The 22,877-nt window shown below is 37.8% G+C and overlaps 1 protein-coding gene across 2 annotated transcripts in view; it reads left to right on the top strand.

Annotated features, from left to right (window-relative positions):
* DGKI (diacylglycerol kinase iota) overlaps positions 1-22,877 on the top strand; it is a 424,575-nt gene that overhangs the window by 325,243 nt on the left and 76,455 nt on the right. For both annotated transcript variants that reach the window (XM_046669970.1, XM_046669971.1), the window contains exons 22-23: positions 12,409-12,488; positions 14,716-14,760. In XM_046669970.1, the coding sequence (XP_046525926.1) occupies positions 12,409-12,488; positions 14,716-14,760 (125 nt within the window). The remainder of the gene's footprint in view (positions 1-12,408; positions 12,489-14,715; positions 14,761-22,877) is intronic.

Genomic DNA, 22,877 nt, shown 5'->3' with positions numbered 1-22,877 from the left:
CCAAGAAGTACAAAGTTCTTAGGTGTTATGTTTCCTTTTGAATGCTAATATGCCTATTAATTTCCCCTGTTGGTTCCAGGTGAGCAGCAGGTAGTTAATGATGACAGGTTGTTGTAAAATGGACCTGTGGCACACAGTGGGGAAAAATTGGGTTGAAATATTGGCAACTCATTCTATTTAATTATTGCCAGCCCATCAGGTTAGAATTTTAGTTCCCTGATAACCCTGACACATTTGGAACTAATGAGGTAACATAGAAAGATCCCACTTGTCCCCTCCATCCTCCCTTGGGGCTTTCCTTCCTTCATCTAGTCCATTGCCTCCCCTCCTTGATTTTTACTTCTAGTCCCTTATTCCCATCATCGTGTTGACTTTCTCAATACTGTTAACACTATGGCTAAGAAAGTAGGTAACATTTATTTTTCTGTATGTCAGCAAAGTATCTGTCTACAGGAAACTCAGAACAGTTTTTTTTCTTTTCTCTTGCTTTCTATTTTTTTGTTTTTTGGAGTTTTTTTTTGTGAGGAAGATTCGCCCTGAGCTAACATCTGTTACCAATCTTCCTCTTTTTGCTTGAGGAAGATTGTCACTGAGCTAACATCTGTGCCTGTCTTCCTCTGTTTTGTATGTGGGGTGCTACCATAGCATGGCTTGATGAGTAGTATGATGACTGGATCCAAACCTGTGAACCCTGGGCCACCAAAGTGGAGTGCTTGAACCCAACTCCTACGCCACCAGGCTGGGCCTGCTTTTCTATTTTTTTTTTTTTAAAGTAATGAACTTCACTTTTTAGAGCAGTTTTAGGTTTACAGAAAAATTAAGTTGAAAGTACAGAGAGTTCCACATATCCCCTCAGCACCTCCCCCCTCGCCACCTTGAGCTTACATAGTTTCCTGTATTATTAACATTTTATAATTGATAAGCGTATATTAATACATTCTTATTAACTAAAGTCCCTACTTTACATTAGGATTCCCTCTTGTGTTGTATAGTTTCATGGGTTGTCACAGATGTATGGCATGTATCCACTATGACAGTATCACACAGAACAGTATCCTGTGTGCTGTACCCATTCATCCATCCCTCCCCTGTAACCCCTGGCAACCATTAATCTTTTTATCGTCTCCATAGTTTTGCCTTTGCCAGAATGCCATATAGTTGGAATCATGAGTACGTGGGTTTTTCAAACTGGCTTCTTTCACTTAGCATTATACTTTCCTCCATTGTCTTTTGTAGCTTGAAAACTCATTTCTTTTTGTTGCTGAATAATATTCCATTGTGTGATGACTAGTTGGTTTATCCATTCACCTATTGAAGGATATCTTGGTTGCTTCTAAGTTTGGGCAATTATGAGTAACGATGCTATAAACATTCATGTGCAAATTTTTATGGGGACACAGTTTTCAACTAGTTTGGGTAAGATGCCAGTGAGTGCAATCGCTGGATCATGTAGTAAGAATTTTAGTTTTCTGAGAAACTGCCAAGCTATCTTCCAAAGTGGCTGTTATTATTTTGCATTCCCACCAGCAGTGAATGAGAGTTCCTGTTGCTCCACATTTTCACCAACATTTTGTGTTGCCAGCTTTTTCAATTTTAGTTATTCTAATAGATGTGCAACAGTATTTCATGTCTTAATTTGCAATTCCCTAATGACGTATGTTGTCGAGCACGTTTTTCATATGCTTATTTGCCATCTATATATCCTCTTTGGTGAGATCTCTGTTCAGATCTTTTGCCCACTTTTCAGTTGACTCTCTTATTGTTGAATTTTAAGAGTTCTTTGCATATTTTGAATACCAGTCTTTTATCAGATATGTGTTTTGCAAAGATTTTTTTCCCCTGATCTGTGTCTTGGCTTTTCATTTTCTTAACAGTATCTTTCACAGAGCAGAAATTTTAATTTAATGAAGTCCTAATTACCAATTTTTTCTTTGTTGGATCATTCTTTTGGTGTTGTGGCTAAAATATCATTACCGATGTCAAGTTTTTAAAAATCTATCTCTGAATAGTGTTAACATAAAATGCATTCATTCTAAAATTATTTATATTTTTGATAATTTACCATATTGTTCAGAATGCTTTCCTATTTTATGAATTTTTAACCCTGTGATTATTTATTCTTTTCAGAAAGTGAGGGTATTTTCATTTAGCCTCAACATAACCTCTGCAATTCTATTATTTCTATGTTTATGTTTAGAGCTTAAAATCCAGTCTTGCAAACCTTGCAATTTCTGAACATCTTTTTTCTGTTTCACACCTTCATTTAATGATCCCTTTGAAGATAGTTTTGTTTGTGGTTTGAATAGGTAAATAGCCCCATTTAGCCGCAATTCTCTTTTAACAGGAATGGCACTGTAATTGCATGTGTGTCAGATAATTAAATCCTTTCTTTTTTTTAAAACGCTGAGCTTTCAGCCCTTTCTTTTCCGTAGTCATACCTTGTTGAACACGTCACAGTATCTCACAGGGGTTGAATTAGCTGCTGCGAATTTTCTCCCTTTTTGTAAATCCCATTAACGGTTTCACGTGGATTTGTGTCAAAGGCGGCTCTTTCCTGCTTTGGCTCTGAGGGTCTTTGCTTGTGTCATAAAGCAGCCAGCTGTGACTCCTTTCATTTCCCTGTAGGTTTGGTTGATTGTTTTATTTACATGCTTTGGTTTAGGCTTTAGCCTTTAGAGGTTTTGGTGCAACACATTATCTGCTGTGAGAATGGCCCCATTTGGTCTGCTGAAATTGGGTTGAGACTTTATGAATGGCTAGTGCATGTTGATATAGAATTAGGAAAAATTGATAAATTTAATAAGGCTTAGAGGAGTGAATGTAGGATGGATTTGCAGATAGTATGTGTTCTACAGGCATTGGTTGGTTTAATCTTTACAGTAACCCAGACAGGTGGGTACCGTGATGTCTCTCTTTACATAGAGCCTTCACATGCTATATTGCAAAAGTATGAAGGGCAAGATAGGCTTATTGTGTAATCAGAATGATAAAAAATATCTGTGATAATAAATTTCCTGAATATAGTGATTTACCAAGGGTAATTAAACATTAAAATGGATGGTATGAGAATACCTATCATAACAAAAACTACCAGATTAAGAATGTCCAGTGTTAACGAGACTGGAAACTAATGTTTAGTAAACACTCTTTCAAAAGTCTGGGGGAAGGACTTTTGAATATCTTGTGCATCTGATGTCATGAACTTTTTATACCTCAAGCGAGAGCGTGGGTTTCATGTTTAGTTTATGTTAACTGTCAATCAGCTCTTCCGCCTAATATTGGAAATTCTAATGCAATGATTTTAATAGCAAAACAGATCATGTGATTTTTCTATAACAATTCTGATTAATGTCTGATATACTCCTGTCTCTCCTGTCGCTATGATTAGCATCCTGCTCACAGTCTTATAGTTGCATTTCTTCATAAAGTAAGCAAGGGTACGTTTAATTCTGTGACCCCTAAATTACAGACAAGGTTGTAGCATGCCTGTCAACAGTTTTGATAAGCTTGATCCGCAGTCTACAAGACCCTCGGAAGTTGGCCTATTGGAAAGGGAGGGGAGTGGGGAGTCTTTAAAAGTGACCCCGCTCCTGCCAAGTATGTTCATGAAAATTTGTTTGTTACTCATAGTTTCTGAATCTCGTGGTCATGCTCCTTTGTCCAGGCCCAGAATTTCTTACCTTAGATTTGCTTCCCACCAATCACAGCCTTTCGCCCGTTCTTGTAGCTCTAATTACAAGTCTTGTGATTCTATCCTCACTCCCTGGTCAGCCTGTCACCAGTTCCCTGGCTTCACCTTTCTGGGCTCAGTGTTGAAAGCTAGGGGACCCTGTCCTCTGTGTGGCTCACGTTTACGAGAAGTAAGAAGAGTTGAGAACAGGGGTTTTTGAGTGAGAGAGACCTGGGATGAAATCTGAGTGCTCCATTGAGTAGTGTGACATTTTAGGACATGTTACCTAATCGTTCTAAGACTCAGTTTCCTCATTTTAGAAATAGGGATAATTCGAAATAGGTGAAGGGAATTAAGAAGTACAAACTTCCAGTTATAAAATAAAGAAGTCTTGGGGATGTAATGTACAGTATAGGGAATGCAGTCAATAATATTGTAATAACTTTGTGTGGTGACAGATGCTAACTAGACTTGTTGTAGTGATCATTTTGCAATTTGTATAAATATTGAATTGCTATGATGTATACCTGAAACTAATAGGATATTGTATGTCAAATATACTTTAATGAAAAAAATAGGAATAATGATATCCACCTCTTAGGATTGTGGCAAAGATTAAATAACACAATAAAACTGGTAAATTATTTATATTAATGTAAGCTCTTTTCTTCTTTTCTTCCCTCTCCTCCTTAGCCTCCTTTCCTGCTCTCCTCTCCTCCTTTTCCTCTTTCTTCTTCTCCTTCTTCGTGTCACGTAATCATTATTATTATTTTCCTGTTCATCCAGATTTATTCCACCCAGGCCTAAACCCTTATAACAGACGCAAGATTGTGTATTTTTAAATACAGCATGGATTAGATCATGCTCCCAGAATATACATATACACAATGTCTGTTCTGGCATACTGGCATTTCTAGAGGTGGAGGCCTGATTCTCTAGTGTAAGACAAGGAATAGCTTCAGCGCCCTGCTTCTCCTCTCCTTGCCACTTCTCTAAAACCCAGTCTGTGGCTCACAGCAGCTGTGTCAGGATAACTCCTAGCTCAGGCCAGCAGAAAATAGTTTTGCATCTGGGAAGCCACAAGGTTTGCATTTTCATTAACCTCAGATTCCCATACATTGTGAAGTCATTGGCCTCAACACAATTCGGGCACAGCCCTGTGGTTGTAGCAGAATAAAATCTACTTCAGAGACCCCGGGGAGGTGTGTGTACCTCAGAGTTGGTCCACAAGGGTCTTCTGTCTTTCTTGAATCAAATAATTAATTCACTTGAGGAAATTATTTAATTTTCTTTTGCATCATACCTCCAACTCTTTGGAAAACATTTTTCAAGTTTTCTTAAAACTCTAGGGATTTTCCATTTAATAGCCTTTAAAAACTTTAGTTTTTAAAATTTTGTGTGATTCCATTCCATATAAGGGTACTGGAGTTTGGTCTATTCTCTGACTCTGCTTAACACTTATGGAGAAATAGAAATTTTAGAAACCATATTTTACACATTTTCTTATATTTTAGAAGTTTCTTACAGATGAAAGAGTACACTTGTAGATTGGTTGCTAGAAGATTTTGAATTTGTTGAAGATGAATAGTGTTAATTTATGCACTATTTGGCATAAATTTGCATAATGAGTTCAAGTAGTCTTAAGTTCAAGTATAGAAGACAAAATTAATTACTATGACCCACTGGCATTTTATTTCAAACATAAAATCCAGAGCATGCATGTGTGAAATATATAATAGATTTCTCAACCAATTAATTTAATCACATCTGGATTATGAGGCACTTAAACAAACAAATAGGGAAAGGGGGTTAATGGAGGCCAGGGTGCAGCCTGAGAAGGGAGCCAGAGCAGGGCTTATATTTTGGCTGGGAAGAAGTAATTGGTACTATAATTTTCTCAGGGCTGGGGATTGCCAGTTAACTCCACAAATTCTTTCCTATTTCTGCACTTAAATTTGTCAAAGCTTCACCATTGCTTTTAGTCTGCTTGGGCTGCTGTAACAAAACACCATAGCATGCTTGGCTTAAACAACAGAAATATATTGTCTCACAGTTCTGGAGACTGGAAGGTTCATGGTCCAGGTGCTGGTCGATTTGGTTTCTCGTGAGAGCTCTCTTCCTGGCTGGTAGACGGCCACCCTGATGCTGTGTCCTCAAGTGCTGGAGAGACAGAGAGACAGAGCTCTATGATATCTCTTATAAGGGTGCTAATCCCATCAGGAGCTCCCCACCTTGTGACTCATCTAACCCTACTTACCTCCCAAAGGCCCCATCTCTAAATACCATCACACTGGGAGTTAGGGCTTCAACATATGTGTTTTGGGGGGACACAAACATTCAGTCCCTGACAATCATGTTAGCCCAAAGATCAAAAATGTTAAAACCCCAGTGCTCCTTAGAGGATTAACGCTTTAATCTGTTATTCGTCATTTATACCCAAATACCAAGGAGGATCTCAGAGTATGTTTTGATAGAAGGAGGGGCAGAGAAGTCAATAAGAAAGTACTGATAAGATAGAGTAAGGGAAATCAATGGCCAAGGAATGCTATTGCTGGAAATTAGGAAGCCCATCTGATCCAACCTGGTAAAGGCAAAGAGAAAAGTAGTTTTGTTTGTTGGATCTAGGCTCTATTTGTGGAAAGATAAAACATGAATGGTTTTGACATACATAGTATCTGGTACTAAGGAAATTCAAGTTGTTAGTTCCCCAAAGACTAAAGTGTAATGCTTGCTAGATACATATGGTTATTTAAAGTTTAAATTAATTAAAATTAAATAAGATAAAAACTTCAGTTTCTTAGTCACACTGACCATATTTCAAGTACTCAGTATGACATGTGGCTAAGGGCTGCTGCATGGGCCAGTGCGGAAAAGTCTGTGGTCGCTGTTGTTGTAGAGTCTTCTGAGGCCTGAATACAGCAGATCATCCTGCTGCTTGTTGTATAAACCCACACATACACGTGCCATGACAAGCCAGGGGGGTTATTACTGCTTGACATGCCTGGTGTCCACTGCTGGAAATGCATTGCAACAAAAGGATCATTTGGGGGGCCTATCTCTTGGCAATAATTGATTACTTCTCTACTTTCTCCCCCTTTTCAATCTGATATTAATTTATACTTTTTTTTTAACTTATAGAGAACCTCTCTGGAAGATATATAATAAACTTTGACACCAGTATCATTAAAACTTAGTTGCCACAGATACCTTATATTACTTATTTTCAGTTCTGGCATTCTCTATGTAGACTTGTTCTGTTCATGTATGTTATTTGTTTATATACATATATGTATACACATACCTACTTGTTCTGTTTCTTAACCTGGGTGGCAGGTCCACGAATGCCCATTTTAGTATTAACTTTTAAACTTCAGCATTTTATGTACACATATACATATATGGATGTGTACATATGTGTCTATATATGTATAGGTAATATGTGTGTGTATATACACACATACATATATGTATTTATATAAAATACTGAGGTTTAAAGATTAACATTAAAATGGGCATTCGTATACCTGCCACCCAGATTAAGGAACAGAACAAGTGCCTCCCCTCACCCCTCTCCTACTAAGATAACCAGTATACTGATTTTTGTATTTGCCATTCTTTTGATAGAAGTATATTTACCACCGATGTACGTATCCCTAAACCAGATATTGAGTGGTTTTGAAAAACTGAGTAGCAAGCCTAATCCTCTCTATGTGAGGAAAAGATGATGCTCTCACTTTTAGATGAAGGCTTTCAAGGGAGCTGAAAAGAGTCCCTGATCATTGTTTGGCTTCGGCTTCCCTGAGAGTCCACACGAGCCCCTCCGCAGAGGATTTAGTGGGCAAGGTAATGGTTGAATTCTGGGAAGCATTTGACAGGGTGTTACGGTGGGTTCTAGCTACTAAGTGAAAATATGATTAGAGGGAAATATAGTTAGAGGCTTTGAATTTTTCTGCTTCATCATGACCTAACTCTTGCTCTCAAGAACAGGTTAAGGCAGAACGCATCTAGGGGTGATATAGTATTATTATATATATAAGAAACTGCTTCAGACTCGCCTAGGCATTCTATCCTTGGGTTGAAAAATAACTCTACAAGGATTGTGAGAATATTAATAAAGACAGCTCGCACCATACTTGTCTCTTGAGTCACAGGGCTTCAGTATGTATTGTCTGGTAGCCCAGCACAGCTGTCATCCTGGGATCTTCTAGCCCCATCCCCTTGCACATTTCCTTTGGTTCTCTTCTCTGTTGGATTTCCCATTTGTTATATCCCATGCATTCCTCATTCTTGCTGCAAACTTTTATTGGGGCAAGTACGGCAGTAGCTTCTTGATAGAAAGTGTGCCCTTTATTCAATCCTTGAACTTGTTTGATGTTTGGATTATGTGCAAAAGTCTTAGCATTCTGAAGACATTGTTTCATTGCCTCCTGAACTGTATAGTTGCCTTCGAGAAGTTTAGAACCATTTGAATCCCCGATCCTTTTTATGTGATTTAGTTTTTCTCTTCTGGAAACATGTAGACTCTTCTTTTTATACTCAATATTCTTAAATTACAAAGTAAAATGTCTTTACTGTTCAATTGCTATTGCTGGACACTTGTTGGGCCATTTCAGTTTGTAAACTAATGCTCCTCAGTTTTAGGAAATAGTCTCGATGTTTCTGTTTGTGCTTTTCTAGTAATTACTCCTCTGTATGTTCTCTGGCTTTTGGAATTCCTATTATTTGGATATTGGACCACCTGGACCAGTCTTCTGTTTTTCTTAGCTTTTCTGTCCTGTTTTACGCCTCTTTTTATTTTTTCTCTACTTTTGTGGAGATTTCCTCAACTTCATCTTCTGACCTTTCTAATGAGCTGTTTCTTTTATCAAATTTTTACTTTCAAGGATTTTGTATTTTTTTCTCTGAAAGATGCTCCTTCTCATTTTTCTTTTTCATATTCTTCATCTTCTTTTAATATAATCATATTTATATTTTATGGATGGAATATTTCTCTTAATTCTGAGGATTCAGAGTTAAAGACTCTTCCCCAGAGAAGAGTCTTACAATCTCTTTCTAAGAAGCTAAGCTTCTGGCTGCCAGCTTTTGGGGAGCCTGGTGAGGAAAGAAAGCTGGGGATCTCTGCATTCTGCAGATGGTCAATTAGTCCCCATTTTCTATAAGGTAACTGCACCTGTTGAGAGTGGGTGGTGGAATCTACTGATCTAACATCCAGTGCTTCTTATTTTAGATGCTCCTGATGCTGCCAGTTTTCAAGTCTTCTGAGGGTTTTACTGTGTAAATTGTGTTGGTTCCCATCCATCCCACCTGTTGTTTAGGATTGGACTGCTCCATGGGCTCTGGATCAGTTACCAATTTTCCATCTGCTTCATCTGTTACTATTTTCTCCTTACCATTTCTTTCTCTTTTTTCTCATTTTATGTCTTTAAAAAATCTATTTTCTGTAGTTTAGTAGCATTTCTGGTGAGAGAGAAGTACGTGTGTTAAGTCTGCCATCTTAATCTAGAAACCAGCTTGTTCTTTACTGCTTAGTTAGAACTTGTAAATTCTATTTGATCCCTGAAATATGTGGGTTAAGTATTGGCTGGCACTGGTGACAAAGTCTCTAAGGCCAAAATAAGATGAATCATCAAGATCAGGGATAGTGATGCTAATGCTCAGGTGATGAGCACTCTCACTGCTCCCAATTCAGAGGAAGGGAACTTCAGTGAAGTTTGGCAGTTGGTTGTCAGTAGTGTAAAATTAGGTAATTTTCCTCAAGTTTCCGCTTTGTTTTCACCATGTGAAGCCCCAAATGGAAGTGTCAAGTTACAATTCTTTTATACTACAGTTATTTTTCCCATCACAGGAAGAATAGAAGTTAGTTTTACATCAACAGGAATATGACTTATGGACTACTACCAGCTAATCTGTATAGTATTATGATAAATTAAAAGATAGATGACTAGATGTTTGCATTTTCTAGCTAAAGATGCTCAAAAGATACCAAAGGGAGCGAGGGAGAGCTATCATGATGTTTCGGTAATTTGTTTTTAAATGTAGTGTTGCATTTCTCTACACAAAATCCTAGAAGGTACCTATGCTAAATGCCATAATTTTCAATCCAAGGATCAGAGGAATTGAGTACCTTGCAAGATTAAACAGCTAATGAGTAATTCATAAGACCAAAGTAGTGCTGGGATTTGAATCCAAGAGTGAATGACTAAGTCCTTTCCACTACACCCTGCTAACTTCAAAGGATAAATTTGATCACAATTGTCAGTAATCATACTATGAAATTGTGGTAGAAGGTGGTTTTTTTCTTTCCTTTTTAGCCCAATTAATGGCTAATGTCAGTCAAAAGCACTGCTTTGCTTACTCAGCTTCTTGAGGAACAGGCAAAGTTGCTGATTTTATACCCATGGGGAAATGAATGACGCATCGTTGCAAACTTTTTCCTAGCAATTCCTTCTTGATTCTAGGTCTGGAATATCCAATCTCTAATTATAGTTTACAATATCTACTACCAAGCACCTTCTATTTACGACCAGACTAGCTCCAAGCATTGATAATAGAAGGAAATCAGAGGTGTTGATGGGATTCCTGCATTTCTGTAAAATGTCTTCTCATTCAAGTAGCTAGATAAATATTGATTAAATTTCATTTCTCTACATTTGCCACTTGAAATTAATAGAAAATATTGTTAAGCAACATTTTAATGTGGACCCTCGTGTTGACTATAGCTATATGCTATTTCTACAATCTTGACTTACTTTCTAGGCCCAAATTCTAGATTTTTCTCATTATTCCTCAAGTATTAGAGATCCTTATTCGTCTCTTACCTGAGTATCTTATTTGGATCCTCTATTTAGTAGTCTATCTCAGGATGATGACTTTAATCAGTGCTTTAGGGATCTCCTTGTTGAATTTCCCTTCCATTCCTGTCAAAGATGCATGATCACCATACTAAAGACTTTTTTGATGTTTCTTTTTATATTTAAAAAGAAGAGAAAAAGTATTTTTCCAGATTATTATTCCCCCAAACATGTGATGCTTGAAGGGTTTCTCACCCCTTTGCTTACTGCTTAGCTTAGCTTCTCTTTGGGAAGAACAGGCCAAGGTAAGCTCCCACCAGTGCTTGCCCTCTACTTCTCCAAACTCTTGCTTCTTTCCCTATCCTGGAAAGTTGACCAAGCCCTTAAAGACACACTTTCTCTTTCACACTTGAACAGACCCTAAGCCTATCTTCCTCCCTCTTCTTACAAACTTTTATGACTATCTACCATTTCTCTACCAGCCATTGGGGTTGTGAAGGTAAACATGTCTTATTCCTTATGTGAGAGAGTCCCTACTCACTGACAGGCTTAAATAGTTCCACCAAATGATGGACACTTTCAAACTTTATGTGCAGCACTTTGAGAACCTAAAGGATTAAGGTGGTGGTACTGATGTCCCTAGGGGAAACCAATTTAGGAGGTAACATTGAGAAACAAGCTCTATTTCTTTTTCCCTAGACCACCTTTGCTTCTCTAACTAAAAGAGCTACTCCATATCCTTCAAAGAGCCTAAAATCTACCCTCCAGGCAAGAAGTGGTCCCTCTCTCCTGTAGTTTTCAATTGACTAAATTCATACGTTTAGTATAGCCTATGTTACAGTTATTATTTTTGTTTATGTTATGACTTCCCTACTACTTTGTGAATTCCCTCAAGATTTTTCCATGCATTTTGAATGGATTCTCTGTATTATTAAATTTTAAAGCCCTAGCACTTTGCATTTTCAGACCCATTTATTGATGATCAGGCTTTAAAAATAAATTCAATGAGTGAAAGATTTTTGAAAATATTTTATGAACACCACTGTCATATCATCTGCCTGCTGGTCTCTAGTTGGTAAATTCAAGATTTTGACTTCTTTTTGTTAAATCATGGATTTAATAGTGTAACTGTACTTCTAAAATCAGAAATGTACACATATTTTTTGAAGTTTTGGAAAGCAGACTATTTTTTCAGTGTTTCAGGAATCTTATGGTTATATCTGAAGTAGGAGGTTCTGTCCACTAGAGCCATTATGTGACATTTGCCATCACCTAAATTGGGTATTTAAGGCACATAACAGCTTATTATTTCTTGAAGTCCTGCTGCTACTACATTTGCACTGACCATCTTTAAAATCAGTTGGATTTTTAGGCTATGAACCTTCCAGAAGCCTTTTTTTTTTTTCTTTTTTTAATATTTCATGCCTATTTAGTTCTGGTGTTGACCACCAGGTAGGAACAGTGCCTTGAGTAGTTGAGTCTGTTAAATATGGAACTGTTGAAAACTGACAGAAAGATTAAGCCCCATGCATTCAGCAGGGAAAGGGGTAAGTGTCCAGAATCATGGTTTTTTAAAAATTTCTCTCTGGTATGTTGGCTATTGCAAATGCAGGCATAAATTATCAGCTGGCTATGAGCAGCCTCCTGGTCTGCCAATCCACTGTTTCCATGACATTATACTTCATATCAGGGCCACTAAGACAAAATGAAATGAAGCCCAGGTGGCAAGAGGCAACATGGATCGTGCAAGGAAAGAGTATGACAACTGTGGAAATAGAGAGATTGAGATCCTAAGGGAGGTATAGAGAGAATTTTGGATATTGAAATAGCGAAAAAAAAAACCCCAATAATATTTATGAGACTTTTCTAACTGTAAGAAACACATTTATGCCAATCTAGAAAAATCAAATACGTTCTTTTAGACTTGTCTTTTTCCTTCCCCCTTAGCCATCCCTCTGGGTATTCTAGTGGTGCGTGGAGACTGTGATTTGGAGACTTGCCGTATGTACATAGATCGCCTACAGGAGGTGAGTTTCTTTAGCCAATTATTTATTCTTCTCAGTTTTCCATTTTTTAAACAATTACCAGATACATATACATTTGCTTCTGAAATGATGCGTTTGCGGAGGAAATGGAAATGTGGCGGCCTTGTCTTTTAAGCATGCACCATATCTTCTCCCTCCCCCACCTCCCACTGCTATCCTTCCTCCTCAGGAGGTTGAAAGGGGAAAGGATTGAGGGATTGAGTGGATTAACTACAGCCTGATGTTGCTCTAGTGTGATCCATAGCTAAAGCTTGGAACTTCCTGTCTTCTTGCCAGACTACATATCTGCACTTTTTGAGCTGTACAGAATTTCAAAGGGCACTGATAAATAATGAAGGAAAACAGAGATTTGGAGTTATTTAATGTTTTGTATCTAGCACAGACTTCTGTCAGAGACAGCTAGATGTTATTTAAAAAAATGTAACTCTACAGGAAAGAAGAATCTTCTGTATTTTATAGGAATTTGTGTCAGAACACAAAGGAATAATCTCTCTTTTTGTTCTCAGTTTGGTCTTACCATAGAGAACGAGAAAGGAAGGGTCTCATATATGACAGTCCCATGAGTTTGGACTGTGCCAGGAAAGCCAGGAGACTCAAGCCCATTGTCGCGGTGGTCATTGGCTGTTTTTGCAAAACTTTGAGGAGGATCTTCACTGTCTTTGTTTTACAAATGACAAAAAAGCATAAATAGCCACTTCTTTATCATTGTTTCTTGATGAAAGAGGCATGTTAGAATCACTTTTTTGGGATGTGGTCTAGACATTTGTATTTTTAAAGCTGTTGGGTGATTTTGATAGATACCCCAAGATGAGCAGCTCTCTTCCAGACCACATTTTATACATAAGTAAATATCGCAAATTAAGAAGAAAAAGAGTGTTTAAAATCCTTTCTAGTTGTAGCCAACTAGGTTCTACTTCTCTTGGTGGAAATAAATTCAGGTAGGAGGCATAAAGTAGGATGAAAAATTGTTAATTTTTCTCTTCAGCGTTGTTAAGGATAGAGATGGAATTGTGAATGCAAAGTATTTTGAGATGGCTGCCAAATTTTGAAGACTGATATGGGTGAGAGAAGAAAAGTCAACAAATTTTGTGCTTGTGGCTTTGTTTGCCTATGTTTACCAAGGATAACTTGAACAGGTTAAGATTTGTGAACTTTTTAGCATGTAACATATAGTATTTCATTTTTCAAAATAATGTTTGTATTTTATTGTGGAACCTTACTCAAAAAGCCCGCAATAAAAAAGTGAATCCTAATTGAGACCAAACCTTTATTTTTTTAAAAATGCTTGGATGACTTAAGATTTTGCAGTAGCAAAATACATAACTGATAAACTGACTTGGTTGAGAACCAATTTATTGACATGCTTCTCACACCAATGTTCAACTAAAAGTAGGATTCTTAAAAAAAAATGAGGACAGAGTGAACTCAAAGAGGAGAAGTTTTAAAACTAACTTGGACACAGAGAGTAAGTTGATAAAGCCCTGTGGGAAGCAGATATAAGGACAAAGGTACCCAGGATTGCTGACATCTGTAAATAGAACCACTACACTCATTAAGAAGGAAGCCGGTGAGACATGACAATGGTGACAAGTTAGTTATAAAACTTTATATATTGAGCCAGGCTTTCAGAATCTGCCAGGAAAACCTCTTTAATTTCAAACCTGTTAGTTTTGACTTCGTGATAATGCAGAGGGGGCCAGTGATTTTTCACTTTGCAGTCTATGAAATCCTGTGTTTGCCAAGTAATTTATCGGTATACACACATTTGCCATGACAGTATGCATTTGGTCTGAGATAAATCAATTCTTTCTAAGTGCTTGACCTTTAGAAGCTTTCTTTACAAGCTAAAAGTTCAGGTGCAAATTAAGTATGACCTGCCCTTCTTATTATTACAAAATTGCCTTTCTATTACTTTTGTTCTCCTCTATCTTTGAAATTATATCATTCACTTCTAAACCCTATTTAAGATTCGTAAGCTTCAGTAGCTAAATGGCCTTTCTTCTCTCAGTCCACCTTGGTATGCTTTTATTATTTTTGGCATTATGTTCTTTATTTAACTTTGTTGAATTTGGATGAGTTAAATGCTTTCCAGATGAGTTTAATAATGTTCATTTGGGAGTTCAGTTGCCAGAGTTGTGGAGGCAGCTTGTTCAAACTAATCCTAAGCTGTAGATATACATTTTTTTATTTTTTTCCATTTTCTCATTAGGACCTGCAGTCAGTTTCTTCTGGCTCCCAGAGAGTTCATTACCAGGTAACACATTGCCTCTCCTTGTTTCTTACCTTCCAGCCAAAAGAAGTCCGCCTTTCAATTAATGTCTCATTTGGCTTAGCATCCACGTCTTTCCCAGGGATAGAGTTAGCTCTAAGAACCAAGTGATGTTATCATTCTGATTCTTTTGCCTTTTCCTAGTTTTGGATGATCCTAGTCTAGAGCAAATTTGGACTGTGGGTTTTCTCTCGTATTATTTAGAAAAAAATTTTAAGATGAAGTGCTTTCAGTGACAAATACTGACAAACTCAACTCAAACTAGCTTGACATGGAGAGAGTCTATTGGCTCACATCAGCAAAACATTCAGACCAAGGCGGGATTTTGTGTACCATTTGGCCGTGGCTTGTGCTCCATTTTCTTTCTGCTCTGTTCTCCTCTTTCTGAAATTTCACATCTGGACTAGATGTTTTCCTGGTTAGAGATGGCAACATTAGCAACCAAGGCTTTATGTTTCTCCTTCACATCAAGGAAAGAGAATTCCCTGCTCCCCAAAACCATCAGGCAAACGTTCTAAAATGCAATCTGATTGGTCCCTCCTTTTGGACAGGGTTTAATAAATTCAACCTATCTCTCTCTTGTGACCCGCATCAAGTCCCCAGGAGAATACTCAGATATGCTTTGCCCCAGCAATCTTTGGGAGTACAATTTCTTCCCTACTTCCTCACCCATACTGTGCTGCACCAGCCTCTCCTGGCATTGTCTTACATTTACAAATTAGAATTCTCAAGCATCATTCAGGTACCAGTACACAGTATCATCCCAAACTATAATGGGCACATCCAAAACTCTGAGTGGTTCCATTAAAGCCCTTTTCTCTGAGAGGCCCAGAGAAGTACCCTTCCTCACTGGGAGGAATGTGTGGGAGGCACAGCATACCAAGACTTCTTCCAAATAAATCCTTTCCTGGACCCTTTTATACCACCACGTGGGGGAATGGCTTAAAGACATCTAAATTTATAAATCCTGGTTTAGCACCTTACTTTAGGTTTTGGTGTCTATTTTGCTACTCCCAACAATACTAGTTTAAGATCCTTTTCCATAAAAAACAAAAAGCGATTTTAAAAAACCCTATACCTTGTAGCCTCTAGGTAGCTTTCTTCCTCTGCCAATAGATACCCTGTTCCCTCAGCCAAAGCAGTCTAATTATCCTGGGGCTGAATGATAGGAAGAGCCCTGATGTTCTTATTTGTTTGTGTTTATTTCTCAAACAAAAATGTTCACTATTCTGGTGTCCTTTCTTCCATCTGGCTGCAATAGAAAGGATGAGAATTCACTTAGGGTTTGTTTACATTGAGGAAATAAACTCTACTTCTGAGACTGTTTCCAACCATTAAAAGGCAAATTTCCACTTTATTTTTTAGATAGAGTACAACATTCCTCACCTCCATTATTTGCATATTTACGTAGAGCCACTATCTAGATATAATTTCCTTTTTAAGAGTATAGTGCTTTTAAATGCTAGAGCTGATCACTACTCTTTAAAAATTGGCCTGGGAGCTATAAGACTTTGAGAGTCTGTTTAGGTAAAGAGTTTGTACTTTTTACTCATGGACATTTTGAAATTTTTCAATTTTATCGAAGTATATCAGACATTTATTCTAAAGTGGTTTTATGAAACTAGTTCATTTATTTATTATCCTTACTTACTTGATGCAGTCGTTTTGGCCTGAGAATTTTGATATATGAATATTTTGTACCATTTTCTTTATGCCATGTTTGTACATATCAACAGAGATCAGGGGATCGTTGAGACTCTAGAATATCATAAGGATATTTGTTTCATTTATTATTTGGTAATTAAAACATGCAGAGGATTAATGATATTTACCTTACTGTATCAAAATCTTGCTTCATTTTTTGTTTACTTGCCATCAGGTCAAACTCTGGTGTCAACACTGCTGCAGTATAAATGTCATTTGAGAAGGTTTTGTGCACTGACCATAGAGGACAACCAATGAAGTGATCAAAGATGAGTGTCAGGAGTGTGACTTCGCCCCACACCCCTCATTGCAGAGTTATAAAAAACAGAGACCTTGGGAGTTAGGGAGGCTGGAATAAAAGAATCTGTGGAAGTCCAGGATCTACTCATTAAACAGGAAGCTTAACTGAGAGAGACCATGTCTGTATTAACATGGTCAGAGCATAGAGAAAGGTGGTGAGGAAATTTCCTGAGCTGAACGAAAGAGAGCTGGTGGAGGCAAGGAGCTGGGGGGAGACAAACGTTCATGTTTGGTTGGGATCTCGGACAGGCAGGAGGAGGAATGAAGGGGAGGGATGGTGAATAAAGAGCTCTGGTTAGCCACACTAATTTTGATAGACCTATTTGATCCAAGAAGTTTTGATGAGTAGAAATTTAGATGTATGAATTTAAAACTTACTGAAAAAGTCAAGCCTGGAGATGGAAATTTGAGAAATGGATAGAAATTAGCAAATGGATGGTACTTAAATCTGAGAGGCTGGTGGAGGTCACCCAGGGAGACTTTAGGTAAAGAAGAGGGCCCAATATCATATCTGTGTCTATTGACCAGTCAAGAAGAGCACAAGTTGAAGAGAGCCATCAGTCAAGAGGAGTCATGGACCCTGAGGCAAGCAGCAGGGCAGCTGGGAATCAAGGAGAACATGGTATCATAAAAGCCACAAGTGAAACTCATTTCAAGAAAGAAAGAAGTAATGGAAAGTGTCAATGCTCTTGAGAGGCTATGACATAGATTGATTTCCATATTTTTTTAAGGGTGCATATAAAATACTTTGGATAGACATGCTATCGTTTTTATGCAGAAAGTGACAAAACCAACTAGTAGGAAATTTAATACTAAATGTTTGTTTCCCAATGCAGAAACTGGTAATACCAGAATGTCTGGTCCACCTTGGTGAGAGTTAGGGGGTGATCTAGGAGAAAGACCTATAAGAAACATGGGCAAGAAAATGTCTTAAAACCTTTTTAATGAACTTTCTTGTGTATAAGATGGCACTGAATATGCTTGGAGAATGAACTGTGATAGAATGAATAAACACCAGTAAGTTTTAAAAACTTGAGAAATTCCTATCAGCTTGCTAATTTGCAGTTGGGATTTTAACCGACTGTTTTCTAAGGCTAGAAAAAACTCTAGGGAAAACCAGCATTTGGAAAAGTGTACAAGAGCCCAAGACACCTTATTAGTGAGCCATATGGCAGTTCCTAGCCATTTAAGCATTTCATTGCTTTGGTTTCTTCCTTTCCCAAATTCATAGCGTGTTGCCAACAAAGCATTAAGGCTCAAAAATGGCACCCTGTATTAGCCTAACAAGGCATTATGGATTATACAAGAATGTGTTGGATATTTATAGCCTGCGGAAAACTCCTGCCTACACCATCTGTGAGGTCAAAATACAAAGGCCCATCCATCCTAGTGGCATCTCATGTTACCTGTAACTGATAAGTTAGACAAGCAAAATGCATTGTGCTCGCAGATTCAGGATATTCTTGAACTTGGCAGATAAATTAGAATTCATATAGAAGATGGACTCTGCCTACCTATTTGTTATCGATGCTTCTTGAGACCGCCTACTACGACATAGTTCCTTCTTTGCTCCCTCCCTGAACTTCATTGTATCCCTTCTTAACCTCAAGTCATAAGGTCACTAAGGAGTAGAAGTAGATTCAGTTATTCTAGTGATTCTCATCTGGGGGAGATGTTGCATCATATGGGACATTTGGCAATTTGGAGATCTTTGTGTGTCATGACTAGGGGAGGTATTGCCACTGGAATCTATTGAGTAAGAGGCCGGGATGCTACTGTATATCTTACAGTGCACAATCCACTGCAACAAAGAATTATCTAGCCCCGAATGTCAATAGTGAGGAGCTTGAGAAACTCTGAGTCATTCTGATGGCTCTCAGGGCATGATTGGGGACCACAGGCAGATGTATGTCCTAGATGAGGAAAGTGGAAGGAGAGAGAAAAAGGAGCAGGAAGAGAAAACGTGGTAAAGGAAAATAGAGATATCTAAGGATATGGTAGAGTAGAATAAAGAGAGAACCAGGAACAGTTAGCGATTTTGTAGACACTCAGAGTATCCCCACTTCCAAGGGGTATTAATGTAGTTGGCACTCAGGAATATGTTTCCAGAATATTAGAAGCTAATAATTTGAGATTTTAGTCAATATAATAGAATGCAATAGTAGTTGCAAAATGGGTTCATCCAGGTGACTCCTCTTCTTTAAGAATTAATTTACTGAGAAATGACACCAGGATGGTTGGAATATTTCAAAATAGATATAACATTTTTGAAAAGTTCTTTCATCCTTTAGAGTAGTAAGATGTCTTTCACTTTCATAAGGAAAAACTCTTGGTCAGATTTGAGTCTACATCCATTTGTTCATCCTCTGACCTCTCTTTTCTTTCCTACATACCTGATCATCTCTGGAGGATAGAACTGTGTTGTATTCCATCTCTGTCTAGTCCTAGGGAAATAGCATTTCCCACAAATATTTGATTTATTCCCTTTCTAGTCGTACTGCTGTCCTTATTCATTTCTCTCCTTTCTCTGAAATCTCTTCCTCCTTAATTTATTTTCTGGATTCTAGAAGAGTCTTTCAATGGATGAGTTGAAATAAGTTTAAAGGAGTCCTCCTGGGAATGAATTTATCTTGTCTTAGAGAAGGACAGGAGTTAGCCAGGAACTTTGGAGAATGTTCCTTTAGGCTAGTTCAAAGCTGTCAGAAATGGATCGAATGAGGAATTAAAGTAAGATTTGCCTGGGGACAGATCTGTCTGCTGTTATAAGTGAAGGCAATACTGCTAATACACATGTGTGCTCGCGCACACACACACACACGTTCAGTTGTTGTTAATAGAGAACTTCCTCACACAAAAAAAGGACTCTTGAAAATGTTAGAATATCTCATTTCCATCTTCTGCCACACCATCACTGTTTCTTCATCTTTCAAAGCTGGCTGGAAATGGGCATCCCATTTCTGTATTCTGCTGCAGGAATTGTGGGTGGTAAAGTAGGTTTGAGGGGAACAAATTTTGAAAGATAAAAATAACAGTCGCAAGCCTATTAATTGGGATTATAGTTGGATGGAGATACATAAACACATATTTCTAACCATCTCCTTGTGGATCTATTCACCAAGGATGAAGAGATATTGGTACACAACTTGATGATGGAAAGAGAGAAAAAATGAATTAACAGATGTGTTGGACATGGGGGATGTCAAGGCAGGCAGAAGAGAAATTTGGATGGGTAAACGAGAGAAAAATGAAGTGATTATTGATTGGACATTTATAAATGAAGCAGGGATTCCCGACCCAAAGGGACTTCTGTTTTGCCTCTGCTTACATCTTCCCTAAATTTTATGAAAGAAGAATTTCATTCACAGTGAAGATATAGTTAAAAGCTAGGTGAATATTGCTTAATTGGATAACCCACTGGAGTGTGTAATGGGGCTGCTGTGCTGTCGTTAAATTAAGTATGCATCAGCTATGAGTAATTGAATGTAAATTAAGGGCAAGTTTGGCATATGCATGCCAAAGAGTGGTTCAGGTAATTTCCTTATCAATTACATATAATTCATGCCAGTTGACTTTCAAAAAAATATATACGAGAAATATCAGGGTTGCTTTTGTGCATGTGGCTATATTTTTAGCATTAGAAACAAATTTTTCCATTAGCATATATCAAAAGAGAAAATTCACGTATCAGGGATTTTTTAAATGAGCAGTAATTGTTAATATTATTCATTTAAAGAGCATGCAATTTTAGGAGATTATTACATCTAAAATAGAAAGGAGCATGGTATGTCCAAGGTTATATCATTCTGCCTACATTATAGAGCAATGACAGTTGCATTCATCTAAATCACACCATTTATATGAAGAAAAATAACAGATCACAAAATGAGCTGCATTCACACAATCACATTTCTTAAGTATCCACAGTCAGATGCTTTTGAAAGGTGCATATTTTTGAGTTTGTTTTTTGGCTCTCTCAGAAATTAAGACTTTGTGTATTTATTTTAATGTGTAGCATTCATAAAGGAAACATACTCCATCCATTTGACTGTCACTTGTTTAGTGACGAGCATGCTGCCATGTTCACCCCAGAGGGTGCGTGAAACTAATATCTGCTCTTGGGGCCAATACTTGACCTCCTGCTAGAGGCTGTTTTGTTTTTCTCACTTCCCTTTTCCTGCTGAAGTCTAATTCATGGTCCACACTGCACTGCTGGTCACCCTCTGGCTGCCTCTGAATCCAGGATTCCTTAATGCCGGAGACATCCACTGTACCTGTGTGCCAAGCCCTCTGTGAAGACACAGTGGGGTGTTTAGCTGATGTGAGTTGTATCACCCACCATGGGTTAGCAATGAGAGTTAGTTAAGACAAAATTACAGCAAATTCAATATTGCTTCTATGCTAACATCTCCACCACTCATGTATTCTGATTTCCTTTTTTGAGTTGGGGAGAAAAGGCTATAGATAGACAAGACGCAAGAATTATGTGAATCCTGAGTATGTAAGACCCTAATCACCTTTGTGCTCATCATTAGTTAAGAACTTCAGAGTATAAAGAAGCTTATAGACCATGGCTTTAAGTTATTGTGATTCTTTTTTGACAATCTACTTCCCTTTATACTTGCTCCACTTTTAGTCCATTCAAATATGCATTTGTGTTTGGTCCTCAAGATACTTCTCTTGACTTTCATTAGCTACTTCTGTCATGAGTCTGCCAGGTTTTATAATCTTGGCTTATCCTAGTTTTCCAGTTGTACACAGTTCTAGACTTCTGCTTAGTTTTTAACTCCCCACCCAAAGTAGACCTTAGGACAGCATCCTTCCAGTGTGCACCCTTTTATACCTTTATCCACATCTATACAAAGGTACATACATGGACATACATGCACACACATTTGAGGTTTTGTTGGTTTTTGAAAACAAAAATGGATTTAAATTTTTTATGCACTTGCTATACGTATTGTACCACAATTTATTTATTTGTTTATTTTTTGGTGAGGAAATTGGCCCTGAGCTAACATCTGTGCCAGTATTCTTCTACTTTATATGTGGGACTCTGCCACAGCATGACTTGATGTGGTGTGTAGGTCTGCACCTGGGATCCCAACTGGCAAACCTCGGGCCACCAAAGTGGAGCATGTGAACTTAACCACTATGCCGGTCCCCACAATTTATTTTTGACAGTACTATACCACAGATCTTATGTCTTGCTAATAAATGCAGCTCTAACTTAATCTTTTAAAACTGCCACTCTATTCCATGGTATATATTTAACCCCATTCCTGGATAGACATTTAGGATATATACAGAAGGTCTTTGTGACCTTCCAGTCTCATGCCTTACGCTTCATTTGCTCTAATAAATACACATTGAGAAGAGATAATTGTGTCACAGGAATAAGAATAATGTAAACTGTGTGACAACTGACAAATCAGCAAATGAAAAGATAATTTTGGTGAAACTAAATATCTAGGAAGCATGGTTATTATTGAATGAGGAATGGAGAGGGCAGTGAAATAAAGTGTTCTGAAAAATATTACCCTTGGTGATAGAGAACGTCCAGCCTTGAAGACAATACCTTGTATTTAAGACAATTATGGAGCTTCTAATACTGTGAAAAGAGGCACCAAACTACTGATTAAGACGAACCCTACAAGCACCAAACCAACAACCATCAGCCTTTGTTTGATGTCATTCTTTATTGTGTCCACTCATACAATCTGTCCTATTTCTTTTCTCTGAAACCCAGATTCTGAGCATAAATGCATTTATGGATAAAATAGTGTTATGCTACAGAGAAAGACGAACTCTGTATGACTCCACTCATAGGTGGTAGTTAACATATGGACAAAGAGAACTGATTGGTGGTTACCAGGGGAAAGGGGGGTGGTGAGAGGGCACTAGGGGTGAAGTGGTGTACCTACAACATGACTAATAATGATGTACAACTATAATTTCACAAGGTTGTTAACTATCATAACCTTATAAAAAAAAAAAAATAGTGTTATGCTGGTGTAGCACCATCTAAATGATCTGGTGTGAAATGTGACCTATGTCCCGTGAGCACCTCACATGATTAAAGGTCATAGTTGTTTCGGGTA

The sequence above is a fragment of the Equus quagga genome, chromosome 8 (genome assembly GCF_021613505.1).
Source record: "Equus quagga isolate Etosha38 chromosome 8, UCLA_HA_Equagga_1.0, whole genome shotgun sequence".
Taxonomy (NCBI): domain Eukaryota; kingdom Metazoa; phylum Chordata; class Mammalia; order Perissodactyla; family Equidae; genus Equus; species Equus quagga.
The sequence above is the reverse complement of the archived record's forward strand: the minus strand, read 5'-3'. Positions and strand labels throughout refer to the sequence as shown.